Here is a 25320-nt window from a genome sequence, read left to right as displayed (position 1 = left end):
AGCACACTTGGAGTGTGCCAAAAGGCACCTAAAGGACTCTCGGACCATGAGAAACAAGATTCACTGGTCATATGAAATTCGAGATTGAAGTCTTTGGCCTGAATGCCAAGCGTCATGTCTGGCGTAAACCTGGCACCATCCCTACGGTGAAGCATGGTGGTGGCAGCATGCTGTGGAGATGTTTATCAGCGGCAGGGACTGGGAGACTATTTTGGATTGAGGGAAAGATGAACGGAGAAAAGTACAGAGATCCTTGATGAAAACCTGCTCCAGAGCACTCAGAACCTCAGACTGGGGTGAAGGTTCACCTTCCAACAAGACAATGACCCTAAGCATACAGCCAAGATGACGCAGGAGTGTCTTCGAGACAAGTCTCTGAATGTTCTTGAGTGGCCCAGCCAGAGCCTGGACTTGAACCCGATCTAATATCTCTGGGGTGACCTGAAAATAGCTGTGCAGCAACACGCCCCATCCAATTTGACAGCTTGAGAGGAACTGCAGAGAAGAATGGGAGGAACTCTAAATACAGGTGTGCAAAGCTTGTATTGTTTATACCCAAGAATACTCAAGGCTGTAATTTCTGCCAAAGGTGCTTCAACAAAGTACTGAGTAAAGGATCTAAATACTTACAGTTGAAGTCAGACGTTTACATACACCTTAGCCAAGTACATTTAAACTCAGTTTTTCACAATTCCTGACATTTAACCCTGAGCTGGTGTAACTGAGTCAGGTTTGTAAACAAGCTTTTTCAGTTCTGCCCACAAATTTTCTATGGGATTGAGTTCAGGGCTTTGTGATGGCCACTCCAATACCTTGGCTTTGTTGTCCTTAAGCCATTTTGCCACAACTTTGGAAGTATGCTTGGGGTCATTGTCCATTTGGAAGACCCATTTGCGACCAAGCTTTAACTTCTTGACTGATGTCTTGAGATGTTGCTTCAATTTATCCACATAATGTTCCTACCTCATGATGCCATCTATTTTGTGAAGTGCAAAAGTCCTTCCTGCAGCAAAGCACCCCCACAACATGATGCATGACGTTTGGGGTGGTGTTCTTCGGCTTGCAAGCCGCCCCCTTTTTCCTCCAAAAATAACGATGGTCATTATGTCCAAACAGTTCTATTTTTGTTTAATCAGACCAGAGGACATTTCTCCAAAAAGTACGATCTTTGTCCCCATGTGCAGTTGCAACCGTAGTCTGGCTTTTTTAAGGCAGTTTTGGAGCAGTGGCTTCTTCCTTGCTGAGCGGCCTTTCAGGTTATGTCTATATCGGACTAGTTTTACTGTGGATATAGATACTTTTGTACCTGTTTCCTCCAGCTTCTTCACAAGGCTGTTGTTCAGGGATTGATTTGCACTTTTCTCACCAAAGTACGTTCATCTCTAGGAGACAGAACGCGTCTCCTTGCTGAGCGGTATGACGGCTGCATGGTTCCATGGTGTTTATTCTTGCATACTATTGTTTGTACAGATGAACGTGGTACCTTCAGGTGTTTAGACATTTTTCCCAAGGATGACCCAGACTTGTGGAGGTCTACAATTTTTCTTCTGAGGTCTTGGCTGATCTGTTTTGATTTTCGCATGATGTCAAGCAGAGGCACTGAGTTTGAAGGTAGGCCTTGAAATACATTCATAGGTACACTTCCAATTGACTCAAATTATGTCAATTAGCCTATCAGACGCTTCTAAATCCATTCCATAATTTTCTGGAATTTTCCAAGCTGCTTAAAGGCACAGTCAACTTAGTGTATGTAAACTTCTGACCCACTGGAATTGTGATACAGTAAAATAGTCTGTAAACAATTGTTGGAAAAATGACTTGTCATGTACAAAGTAGAGGTCCTAACCGACTTGCTAAAACTATAGTTTGTTAACAAGAAATGTGTGGAGTGGTTGAAAAATGAGTTTTAATGACTCCAACCTAAGTGTATGTAAACTTCCGACTTCAACTATATGTAAATGTGATATTTCAGTTTCTTTTTTTTATACATTTGCAAATATTTCTCAACCTGTTTTTGCTTTTTCATTGTGGGTTGTTGTTTGTAGATGGAGGGGAAACAATTGATACATTTTTTTTATGAAGCCGTAACTTAAGTGGAGAAAGTCACGGTCTGAATACTTTCAGAATGCACTGCATATAGTATATGTTACACGGAATTGTGATAGACATGCAAGACTGAGTATGGCCTTCTCACAGAGTTCTATTGATTAGGAGGCCCAAGTCTTTTGTCCTTGCTGGCTGTTTAGATGGCTTTGTCATCCCAACCTTACAATAGAACATGACTGTCCATGTGTGTTAGGTTGTGGGAGGACGGCTGGAAGCAAAGATACTACAAAACCAAGTTTGATGTTGACGCGACTGACGATGACTTCCGCAAAAAGGTGGTGAAGTCCTACGTGGAGGGTCTCTGCTGGGTACTCCGATACTACTACCAGGTATGACACTGATTCAAATAAACTTTTGTTTTTCAAATGCACAGGATACAATGTAGTGTACACAGTAAAATGAAATGCTTACTTGCAAGGTCTTATTTGAAAAAGTTAACGAGCACAGTGGAGAATTAGCATAATGGCCACCACAAAATTGCCCAGTGCAGTAAAAAATAAATATTCCCACACTGAGGTTGGAATAATACTGTGAAATTGTGAAAATTATGATAATGCTCCTTTTAGTGTAAGAGCTGTTTGAGTTCTTTAACCCTTTTTTGGTGGGATGGAGTTTGGGCCTTCCATGGTGACATCACCATGCAGTAAATGTATTAATATACCAACAAGATTGAGTTATGAAAGCCCTGCAGAAGAGCATTCCATCCAGCCAACAGTCAACCATTGGTGTGACTTTGAAATTGTATATCACTAGCCACGGATAAGTGTTTCAAGCCTGTATTCTTTGGTTGAATTTTTTAAAGTAAAATATCTGCCCCTGCACAAATATAATTTGAATATACACTGAACAAAAATGTAAAGTGTGGGTCCCATGTTTCATGGGTTAAAATAAATGATCCCCGAAAAGCACTACATCCCTGTTAGTTAGCATTTCTAATTTGCCATGATAAGCATCCACCTGACAGGTGTGGCATATCAAGAAGCTGATTAAACAGCATGATCACTACACATGTACACCTTGTGCTGGGGACAAAAGGCCAGTTTTGTCACACAATGCCAGAAATGTCTCAAGTTTTGAGAGAGTGTGCAATTGGCATGCCGACTGGCAGAATGTCCACCAGAGTTGTTGCCAGAGAATTTAATGTACATTTCTTTACCATAAGCCACCTTCGTTTTAGAGAATTTGCCAGTACGTCCAACTGGTCTCACAACTGCAGACCACGTCTAACCACCCCAGCCCAGGACCTCCACATCCGGCTTCTTCACCTGTGGGATCGTCTGATACCAGCCACCCAGACAGATGATGAAACTGTGGGTTTGCACAACCAAAGAATTTCTGTGCAAACTGAAAGTCTCAGAGAAGCTTCTGAATGCTCGTCCTGCTCACCAGGGTCTTAACTTGACTGCAGTTTGGCATCGTAGCTGACTTCAGTGGGCAAATGCTCACCTTTGATGGCCACTGGCACACTAGAGAAGTGTGCTCTTCACGAATGAATCCCGGTTTCAATTGTACCGGGCAGCTGGCTGACAGGGTGTATGAAGTTGAGTGGCAAGAGGTTTTCTGACATTCCCCGTGGTGGTGGGGTTATGGTTATGGTATGGGCAGACAAAAGTTACGAACACAATTGCATTTTATCGATGGCAATTGGAATGCAGAGAGAGCGTGACGAGATCCAGACACCCATTGTCATGCCATTCATCCACCGCCATCACCTGATGTTTCAGAATGACCTGCATACTCACCAGACATGTCACCCATTGAGCATGTGTGGGATGCCCTGTATTGACGTGTACGGCACTGTGTTCCAGTTTCCGCCAATATCTAGCAACTTTGCACAGCCATTGAAGAGGAGTGGGACAACTAGACACACTCAACAGCCTGATCAACTCTGGTATTGGAAAGTGTTTTGGGACATGTACGTTTGCCAGTTGGCGGACTTCCCAAACCCAATTCCAAGCCATTTACACCATTCCTTCCAATGATTCAACTTTTATGGTGTAACGACCTCTATTTCGCCTACCAGTTTTTCCAAGTATGCAATCTTAAGATAATTAAATGTCAGTCACAGGCAAGTGTCACCTAGATTAGAGGGTCATATAAACTCCCCATTTTCTCAAAATGAATTGAAATTGAGAAAACGTTTGGTGTTCACACGTGTATTTGTTTGATTTACAACTGCACAGGACCAAGAAGAAAACATCTAAACTGATATTGAGATTTTTTTTTTTTTTTACTTCAAATTCATAAATGGCCTGAACTCAATTATTCCAAATTTGAATGAATGTGGTTTGAGCAAGTGTTTCTTTGCCCTCAATGCACTACATTGTAGATTGCAAGGGTGCAATATATTTGACCGCATCTGTAGGCCTAGTCCAGGGGTATTTATTCATCCCTGGGCGTTCTTATTTAGTAGGCTATGTATTCAAATGTTTCCTGTTGAATTGTCAGTTATTTACGCAAATGAATCAAAGTAACGATTTACTATTTTCCTGATGTTGAATTCAGTCTTATGTCAATAACTGAAAAGTAAAGTCAAATCTGGAGTAAATGGACCCCTAGCTAGCTAGTCATTTAATCAAATCAAATTTATTTATATAGCCCTTTTTACATCAGCTGATATCTCAAAGTGCTATACAGAAACCCAGCCTAAAACCCCAAACAGCAAGCAATGCAGGTGTAGAAGCAATGTAATTTAATCACGCTTAGTGGAAATTCCGTTATTGGAGGATCATTTCTCCTGTTCCTCTCATTAACTGTCTGTTGATTGACAGGGGTGCGCGTCCTGGAAGTGGTACTTCCCGTTCCACTACGCCCCATTTGCCTCGGACTTCAAAGACATCAAAGGCATGTTCACCGACTTTGAGCTTGGGACCAAGCCGGTAAGAATGGAGGACGTCAGGCTTCTCTCTCTCCCATTGTTAGGCCTGTCTGTTTTGTGTGGTCTAATGTTCCTGCGTTTCAGTTCAAGCCCCTGGAACAGCTGATGGGTGTCTTCCCTGCCGCCAGTGGAAACTTCCTGCCCCAAACATGGCGGTCACTCATGAGCAACCCAGTAATTTTCGCTTAATTTTTAAATGTTAACTATTTCAGCATAGTCCAAGCATATGTAGCTAATCTATTAAGGGGCAATAGATGTGGAACTGATAGAAAATCTATGTAGGGGACCATCCAAATAAAGTGTGACCAATGTTATGATCATAGAAGTTGATTTAACTGCTTTGTCACCCATGTTTTCCTAACCTGTCGCTTCGTCTCCAACAGGAATCCTCCATCATTGACTTCTACCCTGATGACTTTGCCATTGACTTGAATGGAAAGAAATACGCTTGGCAGGGTAAGTCAACAGAATAATGGACTATTCAACGGACACCTTGACATGGCAGTGAAATGCAGGTGGTTAGTTTGTATGTCCTGAATGATATACTCACTGCATTGCTTGCTCTTTGGGGTCCAGGCCTGGTAACTGTAAAGCATTACTGCTGATTTTAAAAAGGGCTTTATATAATACATTTGATTGAATGCGTTTTCCCCTCCGTGTGTAGGTGTTGCATTGCTTCCCTTCGTGGATGAGCGCAGGCTGAGGGCAGCCCTGGCTGAAGTCTACCCAAACCTTTCTCCAGAGGAAAGTGAGTAATGGGATTCTTCAACTTCAATCCACCATTGTAAACCACTCCTTCGGAATATGTATCACAGTAGTACAGTTACAGTACTTTATTAATTAAATATTTCAAGTGTGACGAACACACCTATAGAAGATGAATGTACAATGCATTTGGAAAGTATTCAGGCCCCTTGACTTTTTCCACATTTTGTTACGTTACAGCCTTATTCTAAAATTGAATAATTAATGTAATAATCCCTCATCAATCTACACATAATACCCCTTAATGTCAAAGCGAAAACAGCTTTTTAGAAATTTGAGCTAATGTATTACAAATAAAATGATCACATTTCCATAACTATTCAGACCTTTTACTCAGTACTTTGTTGAAGCAGCCTCAAGTCTTCTTGGGTATGATGCTACAAGCTTGGCACACCTGTATTTGGGGAGTTTCTCCCATTCTTCTCTTCAGTTTCAGGTTGGATAGGGAGCATCACTGCACAGCAATTTTCAGGTCTCTCCAGAGATGTTCAAGTCTGGGCTCTGGCTGGACCGCTCAAGGACATTGAAACTTGTACCGAAGCCACTCCTGCTTTGTCTTGGCTGTGTGCTTAGGGTCGTTGTTCTTTTCAGTGAACTTTCGTCCCAGTCTGAGGTCCTGAGCACTCTGGAGCAGGTTCTCATCAAGGGGCTCCCGAGTGGCACAGCGGTCAGTGCTAGAGGCGTCACTGCAGACACCCTGGTTCGAATCCAGGCTGTATCACAACCGTCCGTAATTGGGAGTGCCATAGGGCGGTGCACAATTGGCCTAGTGTTGTCCGGGTTTGGCTGGTGTAGGTCATCATTGTGAATAAGAATTTGTTCTTAACTGACTTGCCTAGTACAATCTTTCCCTCGATCCAGACTAGTCTCCCAGTCCCTGCTGCTGAAAAATATCCCCACAGCATGCTGCCACCACCATTCTTCACTGTAGGGATGGTGCCAGGTTTCCTCCAGACATGACACTTGGCATTCAGGCAAAACCGTTCAATCTTTTGATCAGACCAGAGAATCTTGTTTGTCATGGTCTGAGAGTCCTTTAGATGCCTTTTGGCAAACTCCAAGCGGGCCTTTTTACTGAGGAGTGACTTCCGTCTGGCCACTCTACCATAAAGGCCTGATTTGGTGGGGTACTGCAGAGATGTTTCTTCTGGAGCTCCATCGGGTTCTTGGTCACCCCCCTGACCAAGGCCCTTCTCCCCCCGATTGCTCAGTTTGGTCAGGCAGACAGCTCTTGGAAGAGTCTAGGTGGTTCCAAATTTCTTCCATTTAAGAATGATTGGGGCCACTGTTTTGGGGAACTTCAATACTGCAGAAATTTTTCGGTACCCTTCCCCAGATCTGTGCCTCGACACAATCCTGTTTCGGAGCTCAATGGTCAATTCCTTTAACCTCATGGCTTGTTTTTTGCACTGTCAACTGTGGGACCTTGTATAGACCGGTGTGTGCCTTTCCAAATCATGTCCAATCAATTGAATTTACCACAGGTGTACTCTAATCAAGTTGTAGAAATATCTTAAGGATGCACCTGAGCTCAATTTCGAGTCTCATAACAAAGGGTCTGAATGCTTATGTAAATAAGGTATTTCTGTTCTTCTTAATTTTCCTACCTTCTAAAAACCTGTTTTTGCTTTGTCATTATGTGTTATTGTGTGTAGATATTTTATTAATCCATCTGAGAATAAGGCTCGAACTGAACAAAATGTGGAGAAAAGGTCAAATACTTTCTGAATGACCTGTATAACATTATCACTGAAGTACTCCACCCGTGAAATTACTACTTGAACTCGCATAGCCATGTGTATCTTGAATGACCGTGGTGTTAGTGCTAATCAATAGGTTTATTGTGTAAAGAACTCCCTTTTAGAAATCGTTTAGAATATTGACTGTGTCACTCCAGCTGATGATTTCTCTCTTTCTTTCAGACAAGAGGAACAGCCTTGGCAGTGATATGCTGTTTGTTGGGAAGTCTCATCCTTGCTGTGACTTCATCCAGGAACTGTACCGTGGAGAATCTCATGAGGTATGTAAAGCCATGTCCCTGCAGCCTGATCAACTAATAGTTTATTGTATAGTGTATTGTAAACTGGGTGGTTAGAGTCCTGAATGCTGATTGGCTGACAGCTGTGGAATATCAGACCGTATACCATGGGTATGACAAAACATTTTATTTTTACTGCTCTAATTACGTTGGTAACCAGTTTATAATAGCAATAGCAATAAACCTTGGTTTGTGATATATGGCCAATATACCACGACTACGGGCTGTGTCCAGTGCTTAAAAACAGCCCTTAGCCGTGGTATATGGGCCATATACCACACCTCCTTGGGCTTATTGCTTAAATATAGTATGATATTAACAGTGCTGTGTGTGTTTTCCTCAGGGCACTGAGATGCCAGCAGAACTATGCCATGGAATTCAAGGTGCATTAAATCTTGACGAAGACCCTATCCTACCAGATAAGTAAGGAATATCTATTTTATTATCATACATTTTAGAAGTTACCATTTATCCATCCTTCTGTGGAGAGAATCCTGGCTAACCTATGACTGTGAAACATCATTTGTTAGGCCAGTGCAGTCTCCCATCCCCATGCTGCGGGACATTGCACAGAACACCGCCATTGGGTAAGGATTCATATTTGACCCTCACAACCTCTGGTTCCCAGGGGGGTATACGTAACCAAAATGGTGTTGTCTGGTCTGCTGCCCAATATTTGTTCTTCCATAGTCCCATTAACCAGGTTTCCATCCAACCTTTTTATGTGAGTTAAGTACATGTAGGATAAAAAAATGTCATTGACAGGCTTGATGGAAACAGAACGTTTTTATGTACATTTTCCAAATGTCGACAAAGTAAATTTGGAGTCAGATGTGTGGTCCTCCCACTAGGGAAAGTATGCAGTTTATTAGGCTACAAATTAAATAAATTATGAACTTCACAGGGTCGAGAAAGTGCAAGGTGATGAGCTTGATGCTCTTTTTCAATGAATATTGAGGGTCTTATTCTGCTGACATGTTCATCAACGCTTGGCTGCCGTTTTTGACAAAAATAATCTTGCTCTTTTGTCCATAATAATCTCATGTAGGCTATACATATGCTGTAGCCAACAGCGGCGTAGATAGAGTACTGCATCTGCCCTGCATGCTGTTGGCTCGAGCGCACATGCCAATACCAGAGTGGGTACACTCGCTATACAACGCAAGCCTTTTTTTGTGAGAACCATCAGTAGTGTTGAAAATGTGATGAAAACCCATTTAACTTGTATTTTGTATTCGGTACATGGGACTATAACCACAAAAGTGATTTTTTTAATGTGCCCTATGTCATCAGGCAGAGCCTTTTATCTGCAACAATTCAATTTGATAGAAGCTACAATTTATTCATACTTGAATGTTTTACCATATCTGGCTGTACACAGACTGAATTCCGTAAGAATTTTCACCAGAAGGGCAAGTTGACAATCCTTAGTGGTAAGTCGCAAATTCACATTCCTGCCTAACTTCGTGATTGATCTCGACCAGGAGGCGATGTCGAAGGTCAACTTCTGTGTGAAACTAAATTCTTTTTTTTGTTGCTACAATGGTCGAATTCAGACTCTCATATTTACCACAAGAGGACTGCAACTGTCACTGGGTCCTTAGATGAAATGACCTGCTGGGCCCTCTGCGGGGTCAGGTCTAAGAGAAGCTGAGACTCTTTCATTCACACCGGGCCTGCGTCCCAAATGGCTCCCTATATAGTTCATTACTTTTGACCAGCTATAGGGGGCCATTTTGAAGACGTGTCCCTCATTCACACTGAGCTGGAACAAGACTCATGCCAAACTTGAATTGATAGCGTTTTCTATGACCAGCGCTGGAGTATCGAAGGATGATAATACCAGGGATCACTGCATTTCTCCTTGGGGCAGGATGGTTATTGAATATATTGCCAATGCAAGGTTTGGGGTCAGCTTTGCCTGTACTCTTAGGGGGGATCCATGTTCTTGGAAACAATTTTTCTGTTTTCACTTAGGCGAAATACAGGTTAAGTTCCAATATAAACTAACACATTAATAATTCATAAAATCAATTGTAGCAAAAATTATGTTTTATAAATGTGTAAATTGTTCCTTTTTATCTTGGCAGAGTGAAATATAAGGACCCACAGTACGGAGAGACCTTTGTGTTCAAGGCTGTCATTCTTCCTGGAGCTAAGTAAGTTAATTGTTTATTTTATATATATATATAAATATAGCTATTTTAATACTTAGTTTTTATAATTAACATGTTCCCATTTCATGGGTGTTGTATATAATCTTACTGTGTGTATAACACCTGGTGTATATTCTCAGTATTTTCCACAAACACATGTAGCCAGCCAGGCTCCCCCCAGGTTGACATTTTTGCCAAACGAGCTCTATTCTATTTTGGTGGCCGTCTAGTACATTCTAATGCTATATTGTGTTTTCAGCCGGGGGAAAAATATGATTTATAAATAATAAAAAATGTTTAATCAATCAAATGTATTTATAAAGCCCTTTTTAGATCAGCAGAGGGCACAAAGTGCTATATAGAAACCCAGCCTAAAACCTCAATCAGCAAGCAACGCAAATGTGGAAACACAGTGGCTAGGAAAAACTCCCTAGGAAGGCAGGAACCTGGGAAGAAACCTAGAGAGGAACCAGGCTCTGAGGGGTGGCCAGTCCACTTCTGGCTGTGCCGGGTGGAGATTGAGAGTACGTGGTCATTTAAGGACAGATTGTTCTTCAAGATGTTCAAACGTTCATAGATGACCGGCAGGGTCAAATAATAATCACAGTGGTTTTAGAGGGTACAACAGGTCAGTACATCAGGAGTAAATTTCAGTTTACTTTTCATAGCCGATCGTTCAAAGGTCAAGACAGCAGGTGTGGTAGGGAGAGAGAGTGGAAAACAGCAGGTCTGGGACAAGGTAGCACGTCCGGTGAACAGTTCAGGGTTCCTTAGCCGCAGGCAGAACTGGAGCAGCAGCATGACCAGTTGGACTGGGGACAGCAAGGAGTCATCAGGCCAGGTAGTCCTGAGGCATGATCCTAGGGCTCAGGTCCTCCGGGAGGGAGAGGGAGAGGGAGAGGGAGAGAGAGAGAGAGAGAGAGAGAGAGAGAATAATTAAATTCACACAGGAGAATTACACGAGATATAACAGACTCACCCTAGACCCCTGGCACATAGACTATTACAGCATAGATAGTTGAGACTGGTTGGGACGGGGGACTCTGTGGCCCCGTCCGACAATAGCCCCGGAGGGCCAACCTGGCAGGATATTAGCCCACCCACTTTGTCCAAGCACAGCCCCTACACCACTAGAGGGATATCAACAGACCAACTTACTACCCTGAAGATCTCCACCGCCCTAGGGGTGCAAAAGTGTTTCATCAGCTGTTATACAATATGATATAAAACACAAGAAAGAAATATATTTTGACTGCGTTGGGCCTTTAAAGAATCCTGTAGCAGTCTGCTGACTTCCACAGGCTTCAAGCTTCCTTTTGAGGCATTTTCTCAGCCATCTGCAATACAGGCATGAATGAAGCAGGCGTTTGACAGGGGCTTTGCTACACAGAAAGCAGCAGTTGACTAGTCCGTTGTGAACACTTTGATTAAATCACTAGACATATGTCAATATCGTTGAATATTCCATATAAGTATCATTGGCTTAAAACAATTCAAGCTGTTTTCTTTTAGCCTCACTCTGGTGCAAAATATGATATCTCTCCACTAGCCTACCTATTGTTCTTGCGGTGAGAATGATTCACCATATTCATTGAATGTTTTAATAATTTATTTGTAGATAATCTCAAAAGTCTACCAGTAAGCATATTAGGGAGCTAAGTGAATGGCTCTCTTACCGATGCAATTTGGTAGGCTACTGACGAGTCACTCACTTTAACGTCACTGTCTGGCAAGGCCTGATGGACTTCAAAGAAAAACAATCTTTACTTGTCCTGATGTGATACCATGGACATACAGCGCATTTGGAAAGTATTCAGATCACCTTCACTTTTTCCACATTTTGTTACATTACAGCCTTATTCTAAAATGTATAAAATTGTTTTATTGGCTCATCAATCTACACACAATACCCCATAATGACAAGGCAACAACTAATTTTTAGACAATTTGCAAATGTATTGAAAATCTAAAACATCACATAACCGTAAGCATTCAGACCATTTACTCAGTACTACTTTGAAGCACCTTTAGCAGCGATTACAGCTTCAAGTCTTCTTGGGTATGACGCTACAAGCTTGGCACACCTGTATTTGGGGAGTTTCTCCCATTCTTCTCTGCAGATCCTCTCAAGCTCTGTCAGGTTGGATGGGGTGCATCGCTGCACAGCTATTTTCAGGTCTCTCCAGGTCTCTCAAGTTCGGGCTCTGGCTGGGGCCACTCAAGGACCATTCAGAGACTTGTCCCGACGCCACTCCTGCGTTGTCTTGGCTGTGTGCTTAGGGTCGCTGTCCTGTTAGGTGAACCTTCACCCCAGTCTGAGGTCCTGAGCGCTCTGGAGGATTTCATCAAGGATCTCTCTGTACTTTGCGCCGTTCATCTTTCCCTCCATCCTGACTAGCCTCCTAGTCCCTGATGCTGAAAAACGTCCCCACAGCATGATGCTACCACCATGCGTCATTGTATTGGCCAGCTGATGCCTGGTTTCCTCAAGATGAGACGCTTGGCTTTCAGGCCAAAGAGTTTAATCCTTGTTTTATCAGACCAGGGAATCTTGTTTGTCATGGTCAGAGTCCTTTAGGTTCCTTTTGGCAAACTCCTAGTGTGCTGTCATGTGCCTTTTTCAGAAGAGTGGCTTCCATCTGGCCACTCTACCATAAAATACCTGATTGGTGGAATGCTGCAGAGATGGTTGTCCTTCTGAAAGGTTCTCCCATCTCCACAGAGGAATTCTGGAGCTCTGTCAGATTGACCATCGGGTTCTTGATCACCTCCCTGACCAAGGCACTTCTCCCCCGATTGCACAGTTTTGCCGATCAGCCAGCTTGAGGAAGAGTCTTGGTGGTTAGAAGTTTCTTCCATTCAAGAATGATGGAGGCCACCGTGTTCTTGGGGACCTTCAATGCTGCAGAAATGTTTTAGTACCCTTCCCCAGATCTGTGCCTCGACACAATCCTGTCTCGGAGCTCTATAGACAAATCCTTCGACCTCATGGCTTGGTTTTTACTCTGACATGCACTGTCTACTATGGGGCCTTATATAGACAGGTGTGTGCCATTCCAAATCATGTCCAGTCAATTTAATTTACCACAGATGAACCCCAACTTGTAGAAACTTCTCAAGGATGATCAATGGAAACGGGATGCAACCAAGCTGATTTTTTTATTTTTTTGTCTCGTAGCAAAGGGTCTGAATACTTATGTAATAAGTTATTTCTGTTTTTTATTTTAAGTTCATGTGCTAACATTTATAAACCTATTTTCACTTTGTCGTTATGGGGTATTGTGTGTAGATTGAGGGGGGAAATTAATTTAATACTTTTTAGAATAAGGCTGTAACGTAACAAATTGTAGAAAAGGGGAAAGGGTCTGAATACTTTCCGAATGCCCTGTATTTTCCCATGTGTGTTGTCTTTATTGTTGTCTTTAATGTGTGTTGTCTTTATTTTTTTGTTTGATCATGGAGCTCTGACATTGTATGGTGTTGATTGTTTGTTACTGTTCATTTGTTTGTAAAATCTAAAAATTGTACTTACCACAATCTTTCCTCAGGATGCCTGAGAAGGTTCTGAAGCCTGGGGACTGGGAGAGAGGTAACCGTGGCAGGGGTAACTGGAGGCCCCAACTGGGTTTCAACTCCAACAGGCAGCAGGTCCACCTTGACCAGTCAGCCTTCAGGGCCCTGGGGTACGTGTACACCACTTCAAACTAGATAGCATTGACCGACCTTTATGACGTCCCTTCAACAGTCGCCATTAAATACCCACCTTTTGATTTATGCCATCTAAGCTCTTTTATTTTACTTAGTCAGACGTTCTCAGAAGGCTTAATTATCATTTAAATCTGCAGTCTAATTCAAACAATGCTCACCCCCACCATGCGTTGTTTGATGAACAGCTGAGGAATGTTTTAAACTATACAGTGTTCACTGTTACATTAACAAAGTAAATAGTTAAACCAAGTTCAAAGTTCATGAAGTCTAAAAATGAATGTACCTATCCCGGATTGCCCCTTTAAGGAACCTGGGCAATTGAACATCTGGCTGATTCTGAACTTGTGTGTGCACGCACATACACACATACCGTTCAAAAGTATTGGGTCACTTAGAAATGTCCTTGTTTTTGAAATAACATCAAATTGATCAGAAATACAGTGTAGACATTGTTAATGTTGTAATGGACTATTGTAGCTGGAAACGGCAGATTTTTCATGGAATATCTACATAGAAGTACAGAGGCCCATTATCAGCAACCTTCACACCTGTGTTCCAATGGCACGTTGTGTTAGCTAATCCAAGTTTATAATTTTAAAAGGTTAATTGATCATTAGAAAACCCTTTTGAAATTGTTAGCACAGCTGAAAACTGTTGTGCTGATGAAAGAAGCCATAAACTGGCCTTCATTAGACAAGTTGAGTATCTGGAGCATCAGCATTTGTGGGTTCGATTACAGGCTCAAAATGGCTAGAAACAAAAAACGTTCTTCTGAAACTCGTTAGTCTGTGTAGCTGTGACAGGAAATGGTTAGTATTAGCAGTCATGTCTATAATATACTACATCTCAGTAGGAATGTTTTATGAAATGTGTTCTGTATGTGTAGGATTTCTGCCGTTAGCTGATGTTTAATGCCTCAGACTTGGTGTGTTCCTGAATCTAATGTAGCCACCGTATTGGGTGCGCTTGGCGTGGCATCCGGACCCAAATGTCTTCCTCAATTAAGTACCCGGCCACAAGGGTTAGTAGTCAGCTATTTGGCTGGCAGCTGGCACTTATAGAAGTGTATATGGAACAGCCGTTAACTGATGTTTAACGTCTGTGACTTACTCTGCGTGTTCTGTTGTTTTCAGTCACAGCATGAACAGACAGCAGCAGGGAGGTGGGCAGTACAGCAACGCTCCGCCCCCTGGCAACTACCACCAGGGGAACTACAACAGGCCCCCCCACAGCGGCAGTGGTGGTCACCTCCCACCCTTCCAACGTAAGACCTACCCCCACACAGGCAGGGCAGGCCTCAGACAAACACACGTTTACTGGATTTCTGATCAACTAAAATATAGCCTTTACATTGTGTCAAGTAGTAACTCTCTCTATCGAAAATGGGCAATAGAAAGGCTGTCAGACGGCCAGTAATCTCCGTTCCGATAAGGCCTTTTGTTTCACAATTCCTTACTTGCGGGAACATTTCACTTCCTTTCTCCTTGGCTGAGATATCATACCTCTTCTGAAAAGACAAATAACTATATTATACAATTAAATGGCCCTTTGTTCAACACTGGGAAGTTAGAATGGTATAACCTACATATGGAGGGGGGACATTCTCTCTCTCTGTTTCCCTGCCCCTAATCAGAGGCTCCTGGTTGGGCCCTTGCCTCATGCTCCTCTGACAGCAGGTGTGTGTTACAAATAGCACCCTATTCCCTACATAGTGCACTACTTTTGACCTATATCGTGCCCGTAGAGCTCCAGTCAAAAGTAGTGCACTATATAGGGAATAGTTTGTCATTTGGGAAGCAGACTCGGTTCTCCAATTTGACTTTGATGTGCTAATTTGCAAATGGATGAATAATCTCATCTGTCTGCTGATAGCTTGTGGGGGAGTCGAGACTATTATGGTGGCACTTGATGCAAATAAGCCTTGGCTCCTTCGGATTGTGGCAGCCAGTGCCTCCCCTGGCCTATGCTGTTTATTCCTGATGGTAAACTTGCCAATTAGCAGCGTAGGACCGAACTTCATCCTCTCTTTTTCTATATGAGCGTTATTTTGATTAAGGCAATCAGGGTTAATACTCTGGCCCATCTGATTGTGGGCCTGTTTCTCTTCAAATTGTCACTTTACGTGACGGTGGGATTTTTTTATTCATGTTCTTCTAGTCCTCCTGAAGAGATGTAATTATTCCTACACTTCTGGCGGCTTGATATTAACATTTAGTTGATGTGAATTGTAACTGCTTAATTTCACCAACTACTGTACCTTTGACACTTTCCTTGAATAACCAGATGGCCTACACATTAAGTCAGTAAGAGCAATTTACATGAAATAATTGTAGAAATAATTGTAGTATTTATTCCCATGCCTATCCGTAATAAGAGGATCTAGCCATTTTGGTCAACTCATTTATGTACAGGTTTCATGATTATGAATTGTTATATTTAATGAGATTAATAACCACATTCCCTATGGAAAGTCTACACCCCGTTGAACTTTTCACATTTTGTTGTGTTACAAAGTGGGATTTAAATAGATGTAAATGTAATTTTTTGGGGTCATTGATCTACACAAAATTAACATGTCAAGTGAAAATATATATATTTTTATTTATTAAAAAATTGTTAGTATTCACCCCCTTTTGTTTAGGCAAAACTAAGATAGTTCAGAAGTAAAATCTGGCTTAACAAATCACAAGTTATGAATTCACTCTGTGTGAAATAATGGGGCTTGACATTATTTTTAATGACTACCCCCTTCCTCTTTCCCCATACATCTGTAAGGTTCCCCAGTCAAGTATTGAATTTCAAGCACAGATTCGTCTACAAAGACCAGGGAGCTCACAAAGCCTCATAAAGAAACTGCTGTGATTGGTAGATGGGTAACAATAAATCAGACATTGAATATGTCTTTAAGCATGGAAATGATGCTGATGTATTAAACCACCCAGACAAATCAAAGATGCAGCCGTCCATCTGAACTGAGCTGCAGGACAGGAAGGAAATAGCTTAGGGATGTCACCATGAGACCATTAGGGATTTTATAAAAACAGCTACAGAGTTCATTGACTGTGATGGTAGAAAACTGAGGCTGGATTAACAACATTGCAGTGACTCCACAGTAATGACTTCAATGATAGTGCAGTGACTCCACAGTAATGACTTCAATGAGAGTGAAAAGAAGAGTGCAAATCTATAGAATAAAAATATACAGCCAGCCACTAAAGTAATACTGCAAAAAAACATAGCTAAGTAATACACTTTTGGGCATAAATGCAAACCTCATGTTGGGGGGGTGGGTTCAAAGACATAATTGAGTAACTTAACTGCCTCATTTTCAAGCATGGTGGTGGCTGCATCATATTATGGGTATGCTTGACATCGGCAAAGACTAGTGAGTTTTTCAGGATGAAAAGAAATGGAGCTAAGCGCAGTCAAAATCCTAAAGTAAAACCTGCTTCAGTCTGTCTTACACCAGACACTGGGAGAGGAATTCACCTTTCAGCAGGACAATAACATACAACACAAAGCAAAATCTACGCTTGAGTTGCCTACCAAGAAGACAGTAAATGTTCCTGAGTGGCCAAGTTACGGTTTTGACTTAAATATGTTTAAATCTATGGCAAGACTTTAAAATTGCTGTCTAGCCAGGATCACCAACATCTTGACAGAGCGTGAATAATTGTAAATAGAATAGCACAATACAGGTGAGACTTACCCAAGAAGACTCTGCCTATGGTGTTTCTAACATGTATTGACTCTGGGGTGAATTCTTATCTAATGAAGATATATTCGTGTTATTTTTCATTAGTCTTTCAGATATAGTAGAATTGTTCTTCCACTTTGACAGAGTGTTGTGTAGATCATTGACAAAATTCACAATTAAATCCATTTTAATCCCACTTTGTAACACAAAATGTGTAGAAATTCAAGTGCGGTGTAGACTTTCTATAGGCACTGTATACATGCAGACTTGGCATTATCGGTCCCAACAGCACAATTAGCCTGACTAGTTATTGAGACCAGACTAGAAAACAACTCTAGGACGGTAGTGTGCTCGGAGTTCAAAGACATGCTTTTGTTGCTGTTAACTGTCTCTCTCTGAGAGGATCCACTAGGTTGTCAGTAATCACCCTGGTCCGGCTGGGTCCTTTGTGTTGGGTTGGGGGGGCTCCTGTGTCCCTCCCGGTGTCCCCGTTTGCTGATTAGTGGTGCTAGCTGCTCTGGGAGACTGGGGGTGGTAATGAGATTGTCAAGTGCTTCTGGACACACTGGCCCTTCTGATAAAAGCCTTCTGGGAGGATCCCATTTGATTGGATGTGTGGTAGACTAGGGAGGGTTGAAACCAAAGTTAACTTCCCCTTTGACTGCACCTCTACCCCCATGTGGTGATGTGTCAACGCACTGTCTCTGAAACATGCTGTGGGGTTTTGTTGTGCCTATTCAAAATGGCTGCTGTGTAATGACCCACCGGGGAGACACCGCTGGTCGCCATTAGTCTTCTGACGTCCAGTCACATTGTGTTTTTGTCGCACCGTTTAAAAGTTGCAGTTTAACGGTCTTATACCTGGAATTCTATTTCCAAACGTAGAAGTTCTAGACCTATAACTTCACCAACTGTTTTACTATAGTAATGGAAGAACATGTGTATTGAGGGACATGTGAGTTGGTTTGAGCTAGTTGTAATCCCTTGGGTTAATACAGTGACTGTATATTGTACCGGGGGATTTTAGGTGTAATCCTTCATTGTCTTTTGTATCACATGGCCCAGGGCTCTAGAGTTTTAGATCATTGTTAATTAAGGAGATTGACAGGTGTGTAATTGTAATGTCCGCCGTTGAGTGACTGCCTGACAGGTCATCAGAGTAGGACAGAAGACACAGGCCAGAGTGGGTGGTCCTCAATAAGGTTGTGTTGGTCCAAGAGATTATTAACTGTCAAGATTTACTCATCTACAGATCCAACCTAATCACTTCGTCTGGACAAACAGTTATGCATTGTTGGTATGTTTCGGTTATACATAGAAAAAATAACTGTTTCTCAAGTGGCTGAAAATTATACATCTGAACCTTAGTTTGCTCAGTTATGTTGGCTTGTGGTCTACTTTACTCCACCGTAAGTCAGACTGACCAACCAGTCTATCTTCTCTCTTGGTCATCTCAGACCATGTTAAACTCTCTACATGTCATAACATTGAGCACTAGGTATTGTACCACCAGGCCAAACGTGTTTATTTCCCAGGGATCCCATCGCCTCTTATCAAATTTCTTTTAACACCAGCCTCCAATCCAGGTTTGTAAATGACTGGCTTTTCTTTGCTGAAGTTCTTTTCATCACACCCTTCACCCCGCCCCCTCTCCTCCTGTCTCACCCACTCACCAGGCCTGCCCCTATAAACAAACAAGTCCCAGGCTTGCAGCTGGTCATTGCCTTGGCAACAGCGGATCTAGAAGAAGCGGCTCTCAAAGGGGCTCGCTGCGCTAGAACCAGGGGTACTTGAGCCATCCACAATGCTGCCCACTGAATGCTTATTTCATTTTCCTGAAGGAAGGAATGCAAATGAAGCATTTTTTCTCTTTTCCACCCACCTCAAATCTTATTGTGATTTAGTGCTTCAATGGGCTTCATTTTATCTTTGGGATTGTTTTATCTCTTGGATCAGTTTTAAGATTGAAATGTATGGGTTTGATATTGAGGTTAAAGCTCAAATTAATTGGGTTAATTAACTTGTACATTTTGACATGCTGTTGCAGTGTTGTATACCAAATCTGAGTTTCCATATTGATTGGCAAACATTTCGTGCAGGACTTTTAACTTTCACTCAAAGGAATTGTCTTATTATTATTTTTTAAATTAAGTGGTGTCCCATTTTGTCATTCTAACATTTACACTCTACTGAGACAAATCTCATAGCTGATTTTATCTATGCAATATGTGGGTGGGTGTGTAGAAATTACACTGATGGCAACTCATCAGAACAAAATTCTTAGATAAATAAAGTATTGCTCTTTAAGAGTTGCGCTCGTTATGTTCACTCAGTAGTGTGTTGGCGCCCTTTTTTGAAAGTCTCTTGTCGTCCACAGATTCTAGGCAGCAGGGTCTTCTAGGGACACCTCCCCCATACAACCCTCCACAGCAATATCCAAGGTGAGTCTACGGCTTTGTCTGCTTTTTATACAAAGGCATGTATTTACACGGTATTCCCTCATCCTGGGCCTACTAAGTTCATGACTGATGCAGTAGAATTTTATATAAACTTTACAAACCGATGTAGTACCTTTTTTTATTTTTTTTTTAAGGGTGCTCGCTGCAGCATATTAAGTTAACCTTGATACACATTTGTTTTTTTACTACACATGGGGTTTAGTGTAATATGTGGTTAGTACAAACTGTTCCAATGCTTTAGTGGGGGACCACTGAGTCCCACTAAATGTACAGGTAGATGAAACATCTTGCTTTATTAGTTGAGGCCACTGGGCTTCACCATGGGGGGGCTTAGAGATGAATTAAGAATTTGGGAGCGCTAAACAAATTTCTCTTGAGGAGGTTTGGCCAACTTAATGAGGCATCACTAATACTGCTCTGGCAGTATCATTTCGGCGCCACAGTGTCCGCACAGACCCGTCATTGATTCTTTCTCCAGACCTCTTGAAGGACTAATCAGCTTCTTTGGTTCAACTTTTCAGGCCTTCCAGGTCCATTGTGTCTCTCTGTCACCTTAGGTCACTAGTTATTAGTGGTGAACTGAAAACTGTTTCTATAACTACTTATACCAGCTGGACTGAAATTACATGCATAAGGAACCTGTAGGAGGGATTACGGATTCCAGTGCACTGCTAAGTCTGGCATTGGGGATGAATGTGACATGGTTCAATAATGAGGGATGGGCCCTTCTAGGACGGTTCCTTCTTCCTTCAACCATTGTAGTGAATAATATGAGACTTAATATGGTGGCTTGGCTTATGGATGGACACATTGCTGAGGCATTAGTCTTGGACTGGTGGTGTGGGCGTCACACACATGCAATGTGGCGTCCTCATTTTAGGGATGAGTGCAATTCACGATTCAAGTCACATGTAAATGTCTGGTTTATTAGATACTTTGGCATACATTTAATATTCTTATACTTTTATTCATGTGAAATGGGTGGCCATTTTCTTCTGAATTAAATCTCCAGGTCGATACTAATTAGCAGGGATGTTGCTAGGTCACCATGGTCAATTGAAAGCTGCATCAATAGAACTGGAAAAGGTTTGGGTTTTTTTTTGCTCCTGATTAGGCGCTTTGACATATTTAGACTGAATAATGGGTAGGACTGGAGCAGGGAGGGCCTGAAGCCTAAATTGCCCAGCATGGCTAATGTGTTTGTAGCTGTCTATGAGACGCTAACATGCACACAAAACAATTGCGGATAGTCAGATTAATATAATAGTTTGACTTAAACGTTTACATGCTTTGCAATTTCCCTAATATTGTTCACAAGGACACATCTGAAATCAGGCTGCGAGGGGACTATGATAAATGATAAAATCGCAAACAATTTGTTTTGTGAAGCATATTCGGACATATAAAGTTTATATGAAGACTAAGTGCATGCTTTCAGTTTTCCGATCTCACTTCACTCATGCATAAGAGGGAAGCTTGCACTACCGGTGATGTCACATGCGCAGATCAAATACACCACCACTAGAACTCCTCATTTGAAAGATTACTCAGAAACCAGGTGTTTTAATTGGCATTTGCTTACTTCGAATATGACCATGCGCAGATTTAAAATAAGCAGATAAAGGCGTTAACATGACTGCCATACTCAACCTGCTGCCATCTATTTTAATATTGAGTTATTACTGTGCATGTAAACGTACTGAAAGGCTAAGGCACATACAGATGTCAGAATTTAGATATGAATCGGCACAATCTACCTATTCGGTTTGCTGGTGTCTTGGAGCTGAAATTTGGATCATGCCAGTACAGGGCGTCAGGTAGCCTAGCAGTTAAAGTTGGGTCAGTAACCGAAAGGTTGCTGGTTCAAATCCTGAGCCAACCAGGTGAAAAAGCTGTGCCCTTTGGCAAGGCACTTAACCCTAATTGCTCCTGTAAGTCCCTCGGAATAAATGTAAACTGTGCTAATGCCAATTTAAAAAATACATCTAAGAAGAGCAATGTACAATACGGCAAACTATGAAACTATTTTTTTTATTGTATTATATTCTGTTATGATGACTTGAACGGTTCATTGGCTAGCTGTTTTAATTTCTGGTTTGTCTAATTTACTTTCTGATAACATCTAAATTATTGCAAGTTAGCGGTGATTTCGTTTAGTCATCTTCTATGACATGGCAGTTAAGAGTTGTTTTGTGATGTAGACCCTACAGTCCAGAAATTAACAAATTAAGTAAGTCATTAAAGTCCAAAACAACAATGTTTGTACCCACACAGGCAGCAGTATGGTGGTGGTGGGCATGGCTGGGACCGGTCGACTCAGAGAGGAGGCCACGGAGGGGGGCAGGGCCAGGGCGGCTACCATCAGCAGCGTGGTCAGGACGACCACAGAGGAGACCGCAGAGGAGACCGTGGAGGACAACCGGTAACTACATTATTCAGCTGACTTTATTTAGGACTAACATATGACATCAATAATGAGGAAGACGTGACCTCAACGTCAATATACCTGTGTTTAGGGCTGGGCGATATGACAATAATAAGAAAAACATCTATCGTTTCCTATTATGCTCTATCGTTTATTTCGTTGTGTCGCAAGTCGCACTCTTTACGGCAATATTTTTTGTCAATTGGACGACACTTTGCATTCTTCCACACATGTTGTATGGAAGGACATTTGCACCACAAACAAACATGGAGGATAGTGAACGTGGCACGGAGACAGGGAGCTCGTACCTAAAAGAGGGGTAACTTCGGTCGCATAGACGTGGTTTGGGTATCAAAACGCTGACACGGACCAGAAAACCAACCTCCGCAAAATATGCCGCAGGCCGGTCCCGACAACAAACTCGAACACCACTAACCTCTTTTATCACCTACGCAAGAATCATGTGAAACAGTACGGAGAGTCTATGGATGAGACCCAGAAAAGTACACTCAAGTGCTCAAAACAAACCCCCGACTCAAGACTTTAAGAGGCTTTTGCCCGCGGCACACCATATGGCAAAGAATCACGAAGATGGAAGGAGATAACCGCTGCCGTTACAACTTACATCTGCAAAGACATGGCCCCAATTTACATGGTTGAGAAACGGGGGTTTCATGAGTTGATACTAACACTCGACCCAAGGTACCAAATGCAAATACCTTTTATTTGTTGAGTATAATTCCAAATGTAATAAGAAATAGGCCTTTACATGTGGTCATTTTATATATACTATTTATTCATTGAATTTACAGGAAATGTCTATATCGTGAAATGTATTGTTATCTGGATATGAAATGACCTATTTCGGGATATGATATTTTGGCCATATCGCCCAGCCCTACCTGTGTTCATTTGATCATGGAATAAAGCCTGCACGAAGTGACTTTTGACTGTTTGAGTGCACTAACTCCTGTTTACCATGAATTAGGCCTTTTGGAACTTTTCCTGGATAGTAACTATTATTGACGCCAACAATGTCCACCTTACAAGGAGAACGCCTCCAGAGCATTAGGAGCATGCCTCCAGGGCATTAGGAGCACTTACCTATACTATGCACATGTTTGTTTACTGATGTTTGTTTATGGCTTTAAGTCAGAACATTGTTTATGTGGATAGTGATCAGTTATTTTGCATGCGTATGATAGTGGCTTGCAAAAGTATTTACCCCTACTTGGAATGTTTCCTATTTTATTGCCTTAAAACCTGGAATTAAAAATACTTTATAGAGCCACATTTTGCAGCAATAACAGCTGCAAGTCTCTTGGGGTATGTCTCTATAAGCTTGGCACATCTAGCCACTGGGATGTTTGCCTACTCTTCAAGGCAGAACTGCTCCAGCTCCTTCAAGTGGGATGGGTTCCGCTGGTGTACAGCAATCTTTAGGTCATAACACAGATTCTCAATTGGATTGAGGTCTGGGCTTTGACTAGGCCATTCCAATACATTTAATGTTTCCTGTTAAAACACTCAAGTGTTGCTTTAGCGGTATGCTTAGGGTCATTGTCCTGCTGGAAGGTGAACCTCTGTCCCAGTCTCAAATCTCTGGAAGACAGAAACAGGTTTCCCTCAATAATTTCCCTGTATTTAGTGCCATCATCATTCCTTCAATTCTGACCAGTTACCCAGTCCCTGTCGGTAGAAAAACATCCCCACAGCATGATGCTGCCACCACCATGCTTCACTGTGGGGATGGCGTTCTCAGGATGATGAGAGGTGTTTGTTTTGTGCCAGACATAGCGTTTTCCTTGATGGCCTAAAAGCTCAATTTTAGTCTCATTTGACCAGAGTGCCTTCCATATGTTTGGGGAGTCTCCCACATGGCTTTTGGCAAACACCAAACGTGTTTGCTTATTATTTTTTTCTTTAAGCGATGGCTTTTTTCTGGCCCACTCTTCTGTAAAGCCCAGCTCTGTGGAGTGTACGACTTAGTGGTCCTGTGGACAGATACTCCAATCTCCGCTGTGGAGCTTTGCAGCTCCTTCAGGGTTATCTTTGGTCTGTTTGTTGCCTCTCTGATTAATGCCCTCCTTGCCTGGTCTGTGAGTTTTGGTGGGTGGCCCTCTCTTGGCAGGTTTGTTGTGGTGCCATATTCTTTCCATTTTTTAATAATGGATTCAATGGTGCTCTTTGTGATGTTCAAAGTCTCTGAATGGTTTTTTATAACCCAACCCCGATCTGTACTTCTCCACAACTTTGTCCCTGACCTGTTTGGAGAGCTCCTTGGTGTTCATAGTGCTGCTTGCTTGATATATATATATATATACACACCTGTCCATATATATATATATATAGTGAAAGGGGTGAATACATATGCACAAACCACTTTTTTCTTTTTCATTTTTTTAAATAATATATATATATATTTTATATATATTTTATATATATTTTTTTTTTTTCACTTCACCAATTTGGAAGTATTTTGTGTATGTCCATTAAATTAAATCCAAATAAAAATCAATTTAAATTACAGGTTGTAATATAACAAAATAGGAAAAATGCCAAGGGGGGTGAATACTTTTGCAAGGCACTGTATATGGCAGGGAGACAGAGGGTAACTACTAATTCAGCCTCTCAAAATATACATTAGAAGAAGACTAGTATGAAGCAAACTGTTGAAATGTCTGACATCTTTGATCTTCATACTCAAATTTCTGACTGATTTGGCCCTTGTTTTCTGTGTTTTACAGGGATACCACTCTGGACGGAATTACCACTTGCCACCCCCAGAAGGAAAATACAATTGGAGTTAAATTCAGACCTAGTAGTGCTGAAGGCGATTTTAATTTTTTTATTTTTCGCAATACACGTCTTTTTCAGGCTGTTGACTTATAAGATGTTTTTGTTTTTAATTCTACCTAAAATGTTCTTTTATGTAATGCATTTTTAAGAATACCTGTAAAACTTGTGAAATACAAGTCAGTCAAGACAATTGTCATTGTCAGTTCATTTGGAAAGATTAGCTCCATATTTCAGTGTACAAGTTACTCTATTTACTGAAATAAAACCAAATTCAACTTTTTGCATCACA

The 25320-nt window shown here is 41.7% G+C and overlaps 1 protein-coding gene across 2 annotated transcripts in view; it reads left to right on the top strand.

Moving 5' to 3' along the window:
- The window catches only part of LOC109900616 (5'-3' exoribonuclease 2), a 44850-nt gene extending 19530 nt beyond the window's left edge, over positions 1 to 25320 (top strand). For both annotated transcript variants that reach the window (XM_020496314.2, XM_020496315.2), the window contains exons 18-31: positions 2300 to 2435; positions 4878 to 4985; positions 5069 to 5158; positions 5368 to 5440; positions 5649 to 5732; positions 7672 to 7769; positions 8131 to 8210; positions 8318 to 8374; positions 9878 to 9946; positions 13492 to 13626; positions 14785 to 14915; positions 19726 to 19789; positions 22082 to 22229; positions 24980 to 25320. In XM_020496314.2, coding sequence (XP_020351903.1) covers positions 2300 to 2435; positions 4878 to 4985; positions 5069 to 5158; positions 5368 to 5440; positions 5649 to 5732; positions 7672 to 7769; positions 8131 to 8210; positions 8318 to 8374; positions 9878 to 9946; positions 13492 to 13626; positions 14785 to 14915; positions 19726 to 19789; positions 22082 to 22229; positions 24980 to 25042 — 1336 coding nt within the window. In that variant the 3' untranslated portion in view covers positions 25043 to 25320. The remainder of the gene's footprint in view (positions 1 to 2299; positions 2436 to 4877; positions 4986 to 5068; positions 5159 to 5367; positions 5441 to 5648; positions 5733 to 7671; positions 7770 to 8130; positions 8211 to 8317; positions 8375 to 9877; positions 9947 to 13491; positions 13627 to 14784; positions 14916 to 19725; positions 19790 to 22081; positions 22230 to 24979) is intronic.

Source organism: Oncorhynchus kisutch, linkage group LG12 (genome assembly GCF_002021735.2).
Source record: "Oncorhynchus kisutch isolate 150728-3 linkage group LG12, Okis_V2, whole genome shotgun sequence".
Classification (NCBI taxonomy): Eukaryota; Metazoa; Chordata; class Actinopteri; order Salmoniformes; family Salmonidae; genus Oncorhynchus; species Oncorhynchus kisutch.
This window is presented reverse-complemented; position numbering and strand designations above follow the sequence as displayed.